The 10632-nt window shown below is 43.2% G+C and overlaps 1 protein-coding gene across 1 annotated transcript; it reads left to right on the top strand.

Moving 5' to 3' along the window:
* Positions 1-5970: 5970 nt before the first annotated feature.
* LOC134008715 (uncharacterized) lies at positions 5971-9834 on the top strand. Its single transcript, XM_062448218.1, has 5 exons — positions 5971-7783; positions 7896-8089; positions 8238-8385; positions 8724-8928; positions 9197-9834. The coding sequence occupies exons 1-4, from the start codon at positions 7619-7621 to the stop codon at positions 8907-8909; spliced, it is 693 nt and encodes a 230-aa protein (XP_062304202.1). The 5' UTR covers positions 5971-7618; the 3' UTR covers positions 8910-8928; positions 9197-9834.
* The last annotated feature ends 798 nt before the right edge of the window (positions 9835-10632 follow it).

Here is a 10632-nt window from a genome sequence, read left to right as displayed (position 1 = left end):
GACCCTATTTTCTGAAATGCTGGACTACGTAAAACAAATAGAGTAAGAACCACCGATTTTCACCAAACATTTACCGATTTGAGGCTACCAATGCCTGTAAACTGCCGGCTGCTTCATGATATTATGATTTGATCCGGTGAGAGTAGTCAGTTTTGTTACCGGTAACCACTCACTAGGTAATAGATTACTTTTTTTTTGAGTCATGGCTACAGAAAGTAATTACAGTATGGATTACAAAACCGTAGTTATCGGGGAAGGTTGGCTAACATAAAGGCCAAAATATACTTCACGCTAAGTACGTGTATGCATACGCATAAGTTCCGCTAATGCTCAAATACGCTACCCATTCTCTTTTTCACTCACTGACTGACTCACGCATCCAAACACACACACCCTTTGCTACACCCAGTAGCAAAAGGAAGATATATCAGGGTCATATCTCGGTCATAGCTTATGCCACCTCTAACTTCAGATGTGCAATGTGAAAATCAAACTATTTGTATTTTATTTCGCTCATACCTTTTTGGCCATGAAAAAGGAAAACGCCTTGTATAGAAAAAAACCTAATAACCACTATTTTTTTGTTTTTAATACCCATTTATAAAAGCAAAATCACTAAGCAACTGGTCCGGACCGCATCAAGACCACGCAAAGGACCACTGAACAACTGGTCTGGACCACAATGATCATTTGACCACTGGTTTGTATTGATGTACACTGGTTAGGCAGTTTTTTTATACAATTTTTGAAAAGGTTATTAAGATTAGCGTGGATTTAATGTTCTTTTCAGAGATAAGCGATTTATTTGCATTTTGTTAAAAACTTTAATGAAAAGGTAAAGGGTGTGGAAGTAGGCCAGGCATTATTAGAATAATCTGGTGACAGTTTGACGATTTATATCCATATAAATATTATGAAACACAATCTCTCTAAATTGTACAGTTTAGTTCAGGGGTGATTCTAGGATCGGACCTTTAGGGGTCCTCAGCCCCCAATGAGAATGTGACATGAATACAATGCCTTGCTAAAGTGCTAAACCCCCTTGCTAATATAAATCCATAATTTCACTGGATAACAATTAATACATTTATGTATTATGCAAAATATTGAATGAATGAAAAAACTAAGGAAAACTAAGTCTCTTTCTTCATGAACTCGCAGCATCAAGTGATATTAAACAATCTTTTTTATTATTATTATTTTTGCTTGAGCACCCCTAAAAAGGGTCTAAAATCACCACTGGTTTAGTTTTAACCCAGTCCGTAACAACGCTGCAAAGTAGCGTCTTCCGAATGTCGAATATGAAACTAACTTCACCTTGCTGACATCAGCAAGATTCAATGGTCTAATTAGATCCAGTCATACTGGCATGTTCTTCATTTATTGTCAGGACAGCAAGGCGGGGTTTAACTCTGTATAACTTGATACAACTGTACACTCGGCAGAAATCTCCCCTCATTATGCCTGCGCCCGTCTACAGAGAGCCTGTCCACTCCCTATTATGCCCCATTGTACCGAATTTGGTTGCAGTTCCACCAGAGTTCCACTGGGGTTAGGGATCCACTGGGATCGTCGGCATGAGGCAATGAGTGCAAAATTAATGGGAGTCTATGGAGCTAGACGACTCAATTTATCTCTTTCGCCTGATAGTCGTTGAGAAATCTCACTATCACTCGACGACGACTTAAAGCCAAATTATACTTCTCCGACTCCGTTACGGACAGACGGACGGAGTCGGACGGATTTATAGTACTCCGAAGGCTGTGGGTGCTGAAAACAATTCACCGCCATTAGAGTAGGTGGCGCAACGGTTTTTTGTAAGTCGTCGTCGAGTGTTTATTTACCTAGGTTATCGAGAAGTCGGAGCAAATGTACAAATTAGCCGTTTCATTAATAAAATACGCACATTTTCAGCAACTACACTGTCCATTTCTCGTCACATTTTAATTCAGATGCTGATTTACATGTACTGTTTAGCTGAAATATGAATTGTAAAAACTTACATTTACATTTAGTCATTTTAGCAGACGCTCTTATCCAGAGCGACTTACAGTAAGTACAGGGACATTCCCCCGAGTAGGGTGAAGTGCCTTTCCCAAGGACACAACGTCATTTTTGCACGGCAGGGAATCAAACCAGCGACCTTGTGATTACTAGCCCGATTCTCTAACCGCTCAGCCACCTGACTCCATACTTAAAGCAATGGCGATCAAAGGATTCTGTTCGTCCTGTTTATCACGGCAACCCCGCCCGCAAGCGGTTCTTAATATGGACCAATCACAGCCAAGGTGTCCATAAAATGACGGACGGACGGACGGATAGTCAGGAAAATCAGGAGGTACACGTAGAGCTCTCCGAGGGGCTCGGAGAGGGCACGGAGAGGGCGTTCCTTGACGGAGAGGGCGTTCCTTGACGGAGAGGGCGTTCCCTGTCTCCGTAAAAACGCAGAAGTATAAATCGGCCTTTACAAAAAACCGTTGCGCCACCTACTCTTCTGGCGGTGAATTGTTTTCAGCACCCACAGCCTACGGAGAACCATAAACGAAGTCTATCCGTCCGTATCCGTGCGTATCCGTGCGCCCGCCCATCCGTAAACGGAGACGCAGAAGCATATTTCGGCCTTTAGTTTACTGTAGGAGTTCTTCCAGTCTCAAATACCACCTAAACGCTGAAAATGTGCGTATTTTATTGATGAAACGGCTAATTTGTACATTTGCTCCGACTTCTCGATAACCTAGGTAAATAAACACTCGACGACGACTTACAAAAAACCGTTGCGCCACCTACTCTTCTGGCGGTGAATTGTTTTCAGCACCCACAGCCTTCGGAGTACTATAAATTCAACCAATCCGTCCGACTCCGTCCGTCCGTCTATCCGTAACGGAGTCGGAGAAGTATAATTCGGCCTTAATGCGGAAGATGCCGGGCCAAGCACTGATGTAGTGCAGGGGAAGAGTCGTCGTCAAACTACGATGTTTGAGTGCAACCGAGGAAAGCCCGTCAGCACAGCTCTATCAGCCAAGCTAACTAATCTAATAAACAGTTAATAAACACAAGTACATTTTATTGAACATAATTTATTTTCATCACCAATTATCATAGTAGAACAGCTTTCTCAAGCAGTTTGTGATGCATTTTGGAAACAGGAGATGAGCTCCTGGTCTAATGCGCCACCTGGCTTGAGAAACCCGTTCTCAAAGACTTACTTTTAGTCATTATTTGGGTAGCACACATATTCTGAATGCCTTCGGTGGATTTCAAATGAGCCATTTTAATCTAGATTAATCTAGATTAACGCCAAGATTACATATCTATCTAGATTTTTAAATTAATTTATGCCCACCACTAAAAAAAATTTGAACTGCCGCCAACGTTATGTTTCTAAAGAGGACCCAAACACATACCTGGTACTTTTCCTTCTCAGTCGAATAAAATCTGAGTTGGACAAAGCATTAATTTTGCGGGAATTTTGCTTCCAATACATTGACCCTGGAAAAGACATTGAAAACAAACCACACAATGAAATGTATACTCAGTTCTGAAAAAGTGTTTTACCACCATAACCATTATTGAATGACTCAATGTAACATAATGTGATAGGAAACTTCAGGTAAAATACAGAATCATAATTTTATTGAATCAGTATTTAGCATTATTGAGTTAAATACCTCTTGTTCCTTCGGTGTCCAACACTTCGCACCAATTGGCATCCGTCAGCACCATTGACTCAGTTGTCTTCAGACCCATCATCACTTTTTCAATGATGCTCGGTACGTTTGCCTCCATTTCTGTGAACCGTACCGTCACCACACTTACTGCGATTGGCTTTCCATTCTGTACCTCACCAATGCCGAACGAACGGCTTCGAAAAGGTTCTGGACCACCATCCGGCGACTCAGGAGGGGGAAGCAGTGCACTGTCAACGCTGTATATGGTGGGGATGGTGCGCTGCTGACCTCGATGGGGGACGTCCTGGATCGGTGGAAGGAATACTTTGAAGACCTCCTTAATCCCACCAACACGCGTTCCGACGTGGAGGCAGAGTCTGGGGACATTGGGGGGGGCCCTTCTATCTCTGGGGCTGAGGTCGCCGAGGTGGTTGAAAAGCTCCGCGGTGGCAAGGCCCCTGGGGTGGATGAGGTCCGCCCGGAGTTCCTTAAGGCTCTGGATGTTGTAGGGCTGTCTTGGTTGGCACGACTCTGCAACATCGCGTGGACATCAGGGACAGTGCCTCTGGACTGGCAGACCGGGGTGGTGGTTCCCCTCTTTAAAAAGGGGGACCGGAGGGTGTGCTCCAACTTTAGGGGGATCACACTCCTCAGCCTCCCTGGGAACCCTATTCAGGGGTGCTGGAGAGGAGGGTCCGTCGGATTGTCGAACCTTGGATTCAGGAGGAGCAATGTGGTTTTCGTCCTGGCCGTGGAACTTTGGACCAGCTCTATACCCTCGGCAGGGTTCTGGAGGGTGCATGGGAGTTCGCCCAACCAGTCTACACATGTTTTGTGGATTTGGAAAAGGCGTTCGACCGTGTCCCTCGGGGGCTCATGTGGGGGGTGCTCCGGGAGTACGGGGTACCGGACTCCCTGATCGGGGCTGTTCGGTCCCTGTACGACCGGTGCCAGAGTTTGGTCCGCATTGCCGGTAGTAAGTCGAACTTGTTCCCGGTGAGGGTTGGACTCCGCCAGGGCTGCCCTTTGTCACCGATTCTGTTCATAACTTATATGGACAGAATTTCTAGGCGCAGCCAGGGCGTTGAGGGGGTCCGGTTTGGGGACCTCAGGATCGGGTCGCTGCTTTTTGCGGATGATGTGGTCCTGTTGGCTTCATCGGGCCGTGACCTCCAGCTCTCACTGGAGCGGTTCGCAACCGAATGCGAAGCGGCTGGGATGGGAATCAGCACCTCCAAATCTGAGGCCATGGTTATCGACCGGAAAAAGGTGGAGTGCAATCTCCGGGTCGGGGAGGAGATCTTGTCCCAAGCAGAGGAGTTCAAGTATCTCGGGGTCTTGTTCACGAGTGAGGGAAGGATGGAGCGCGAGATCGACAGGCGGATCGGTGCGGCGTCCGCAGTGATGCGGGCTCCGCATCGGTCCGTTGTGGTGAAGAAGGAGCTGAGTCGAAAGGCGAAGCTCTCCATTTACCAGTCGATCTACGTTCCTACCCTCACCTATGGTCACGAACTGTGGGTAGTGACCGAAAGAACGAGATCGCGAATACAAACGGCCGAAATGAGTTTTCTCCGCAGGGTGTCCGGGCTCTCCCTTAGAGATAGGGTGAGAAGCTCGGTCATCCGGGAGGGGCTCAGAGTAGAACCGCTGCTCCTCCGCGTCGAGAGGGGCCAGTTGAGGTGGCTCGGGCATCTGATAAGGATGCCTCCTGGACGCCTCCCTGGTGAGGTGTTCTGGGCACGTCCCACTGGGAAGAGGCCCCGGGGAAGACCCAGGACACGCTGGAGGGACTATGTCTCTCGGCTGGCCTGGGAACGCCTCGGGGTCCCCCAGGAAGAGCTGGTGGAAGTGGCCGGGGAGAGGAAAGTCTGGGCCTCCCTGCTTAGGTTGCTGCCCCCGCGACCCGACCCCCGGACAAGCGGAAGATGATGGATGGATGGACCTCACCAATGCTGATTGCTCTATAACACAAAATAGAATAAATATTATACTTCATTAGTATGTGATCCCATTGCAATGAAGTGTCAGTGGATTGGAAAATATGTGTTGACACTTATTTGTATTATATATCAAAATAATAATAATCAATAGTATATCAAATTAAGGTAAACCTTGTCCAAGACTTCACAGTGCTGGCACGGGGGGTACTAAAGGCAAAAGCAGAGCCAGCTGATGCTGATGGCTGCGATGAAAATGTAAACCGTGGTCCCGGTCCTGAGGTAGGAGTGATGGGTGGAGTGGTGGTGGTGGGAATTTCACTCTCTCCATGGACCTCATAATGGGACCTATAAACAAAGTCAATGGCACTGAAATAGCCTGGCTCTCCAAGGAATATGGCAACGTTGGCATCGTCAGTCAAGTAAAGACTGCTACCGGTGACCTAATAAAGAAGCACATTTTGTTATAGTAACTACAAAGCTGGGGCAGCACGATAGTGTACTGTAGCTACTAAACACGTGACTAGCTAACAAACGGTTGCAAAACAAAAGCGTATGTTCTTTACATACTTCATGGGTAAAAAAAACAGTTACTATTCTTTATAGGCTACTTTCTTTAACAACAGTGTGGACATATTTTTCTGAAAGAACAGTGGGCTGGGTTGGACCAACTGGGTCCACGATGTATAATTACTAAGATAGCTAGCAGTTATTTCTGACACCCGAGCCCACGCTGAAATTAGAGGTTAGTTAGCTAAGCAAGTTAGCTCTAGCTAACTTTAGCTAGCAACTGCCCCTTCATTCAAAATCCAATGATTTAACAAAATGCCTGAAATATGCGGGTGATCTTCTCGACCTGCATGTCCTCCTGTTTAAAAGTCAGACTTTTGCTGCCGCGGTAGAGGATATATGTATCCATATTACTATTTTTTATAAAGGTAGCTAGCCTAACTTTTTTGTTGCACGTTGACGATGGTGATGGTGAGTTCTTGCCAGTGTTGCGCGGTCATATTTGTCATGTGTTGGAGTTCTAACTATAATCAGAGAATAATGTTGAGGGGGCACGTTCGGTAACTTCATACACTGTTTTATTTTTCAGTACACATATACATTAAATTAATCCAATAGTAGGCTACCTTAATTATTATAATTTTTTTTCAATGTTTAAAAGATTTAATTAAAAACCTATTGAGCGGGAGAACCATGGTTTTAGCAGACCCTGTGTCAGTACAGCGTTTCTACTGAATGTTTAAGAATCAGATTTTGGGCTGGAAATCGGATCTTAGATCTGCAGCTATAAAACAATAATAATAATTAACACATTAAGTTAGCTTTGAACAGGCGACCGGTTACATAGACTACATACAGGAAGTTCATGTGACACTAGACTCAACGTACCAGGCTCTGAACGTACCTCAAGTAGGCCTACCTATGAACCATAGATAACGGCAAAATATTGAAGCCTGCAATATGAATTCACCAACACTTGAACCCTTCCGCGAGGTTATTAAAGAAATGAAGATGCAAGGGAAGACATACAAAGAAATGTCGACATTCCTGACTTCCACTGGTGTCCAAAGAGGTTGTTCTATAGACAACATAAAGCGGTTTTGTGCTGACAATAACTTTTTAAAAAGTGTTGTGTCGTTCACTCATTTGGAATTGGCCAAAGGTATACAGGAGGTGGGTACACAAGAAGTATGTTTCTCTGTGTCATGAACCACAGAACTAAATGTATATATTAAATATTCGTGGAAGTTTTTAATGATGGACACACTACCTGGTGCTTACAGACCCTAAAAGTAATTTGTTTCAATACATTTATGCAAAATGTATGTGTGTGTATATGACACATGTGAAAATATGAACTTATATGTAAATATGTTTAGGAATATGTATATTGAAATAAAACTTTATATATGTTTAGATTTTATATTGAATGTGAAGTAAATATTCATATCACCACTATATGAAAAAGGTCACATAAAGAAAGCTTCTGTTAAAGTTTGTCTAATGTCTATTGGTGTGTTTGTCACTATGTCACAACAGACCGGACCCACGTTTGGACGTAAAATGATGACTGGGTACCTGACCACCAAGGGTATTCATGCGTCTGAGGGTCGAGTTGGGGCTGCGCTAAGATCAGTCCAGCAACCAAACCACGAAGCACGCTGTCATGTAAGTATTTTGCCCAACGGGCCTTAATTGTTATCCCACATGTGCTGATGCAAATGTTTTTTCTTTACAGAAAATGGTTATGCTTCAATCTAAATAAATATGGTTGTTTTAGGGGGCACGGAACTTAAACCCATTACCCTACCATGCTGAATACATGGGTCACAAGCTTCACATGGACCAGAATGAAAAGTTGGTGATGTTTGGGGCCACACATGTCTTGGCCATTGATGGCTTGACTTCTAAGATTGTTGGTCATTCAACCATGCCTGTGAAAAATAACCTCATAATTTCTGAGAATGTTTACAGGTAAGCAGTTATTGATGTTGTATACATTTTCAATTTGTTTTTAATACACATATATAACTATTAGTGGTATCTTAAACAATTATTTGTTGTCATGAATGTTTTTTTTTTATGTGTTTGTGCTCTTTGTGTTGAATATTTGTTTTAACAGACCAGCGGTTTTGGAATATGGAATGTGGGATCAAGTAAGGGTAGACCACGGGAAAGAGTTTTACCTGACTCTATTTATCCAACAACAACTGTCAGGTTACAGAAACAACCTGGACAGAGCACCTTACCTACAAACCAAATCAACAAGGGTAGGTTGATGCCATGAGTAAATAACTCACCAGTACATGTGATGAATGAGCTGCCATTCCAGAAACCCCCACACACATACAGACACATGGAATTCATCAGTGTCATACCAGTACTTAATACAAATAAACTCAACAATTCTTGTTTGTCAAATTGGAATGTTGGTATTTAATTACTTTAATTAATGTACAAAATGCACTTTGGAAAATAATTGTATTACATTGCTGCAGATGTTCAATCAGTTTTGGAAAACAATCTGCAAAAATTGTTTGTTTACAGTATATTCTCAAATTATTCAAATGTCAGGGATACTACATCTTTCTTTCTTCTTGATCTACAGAATCACAGAATTGAGCGGATTTGGCCTGAAATGAACAACAGGGTCAACTACCCAATAAAGACAGCTTTAGTCAATCTACTTGACCAAGAGCGGATCAACATGGAAGACAGTACTGTGAGGTTCTGTGTTTCTAATCTGACATGTCAGATTGCCAGCATTGGGATCAACAGAGTTGTGGACTCATGAAATGCCCATAGAATTCCAGGTATTTTAATGCAGTCTTCTCACATCAGTTCATGTCAACCTTTAACATTATGAGGAAAATTATGCAAGCAGTCATTTAAAGCTCAAGTAATTAACTACATTGCTCCAATGAATATAAAATGCATGCAGTTACATACAATATATTACTTCAATATTCAAGGATGTGATTCTAAATCCATACCACCATTTCAAGATGTGCATTTGTGAATCACGATTGAATTGTTATAAATAAAGTGTATAACAATGAAATAATAAGAGTTTCACACCAGGCAGAGGAGTTCCAAACATATTGGCACAACTGTGTCAAGAAGGTCACAGAGGATCTCCTACCCTGTGCCTCAGCAGCAGCGGATCTTTATGAGGCAGACACCAGATCGTCATTGACCAGATCCTCAACATTTGGCATCTACCCATTTGGAAATGCAGAAGAGCAAGCCCAAGTGGAGAGACACTTTGAAGAACAGTTTCCAGACATGAGTCATTTATGACAATGTAATAAACAATACATATACGCCCTTCCAGGATGCTCTTATGCATCTGATCCATCTTACTCAACTGTAAACCTATGAAAAGATAACTTCCTCTTTCCCAGAGACAAACAACTGCATGGATACACACACACAAACGCGTTAACACCCTTAACATCTGTTGTTGCCTTATTAAGTGTTGACATATACAGTTTGTATATAAAAAAAGTTCCAAGTTCAACGCCATGTTGCCCTTTTGCATTTGTCTGTAATAAAATTGATTTGAAACCTGAAATGACCCTTCTTCAGAAATGATATTTTTTATAAAGTTTAAGTGCATGAATGTTTGTTTGGATTTCAGAGTTCTTAAATGAATGTAGTATAACTAGCACATGTATCTGGATATATTTAAGATACAGTATTTCATGCAGAAAGAGAAGGTGCAGTTAGGTGTTGAAATGTATTTGACTTTGTATGGTACTTGAATGTTGCATCAAAGGAACAGAGAAAAGTACACCATGTGTGTGCTAGTTAGTTGTGCAACCACTCACTAACGGCAGCTAAGGCCGTGTGGAGCGAAACCTATACACAAAGGGAGCTCTCCTGCAACAGGATTGGTGACCATTGGTAAGGAATAAAAAGGTAACTATCCTTGAGTGACCCCAACCTATATCCAATGAAAGATGTGTGGCATGTCTTGAAGATTGCTCTCCATCAAAACTACCCATGCAACTTGACACAGCTTTTGTATTATTAATAGTGCGGCTTATTTTTGACACTTAAAAGTAACCATTAAATTAGTGGAGTATGGTGTGTAGATGACTGGGGGGAAATTTGAATGCATGAAACTCTGTATCAGTGACAGACTACAGGGAGGAGGTCAAGCGCCTGGCGGCATGCACAAGCGGTGTCTGAGCAGGTGCACAGGATCATCAGTGCATAAGAACCTCACATGCACAAGCTGTGTCTGAGCAGGGTGCACAGGATCATCAGTGCATAAGAACCTCACATGCACAAGCTGTGTCTGAGCAGGTGCACAGGATCATCAGTGCATAAGAACCTCACATGCACAAGCTGTGTCTGAGCAGGTGCACAGGATCATCAGTGCATAAGAACCTCACATGCACAAGCTGTGTCTGAGCAGGGTGCACAGGATCATCAGTGCATAAGAACCTCACATGCACAAGCTGTGTCTGAGCAGGGTGCACAGGATCATCAGTGCATAAGAACCTCACATG

The sequence above is a fragment of the Osmerus eperlanus genome, chromosome 22, assembly GCF_963692335.1.
Source record: "Osmerus eperlanus chromosome 22, fOsmEpe2.1, whole genome shotgun sequence".
Classification (NCBI taxonomy): domain Eukaryota; kingdom Metazoa; phylum Chordata; class Actinopteri; order Osmeriformes; family Osmeridae; genus Osmerus; species Osmerus eperlanus.
Note: the sequence above shows the minus strand (reverse complement) of the source record. Positions and strands in the feature narration are given on the sequence as shown.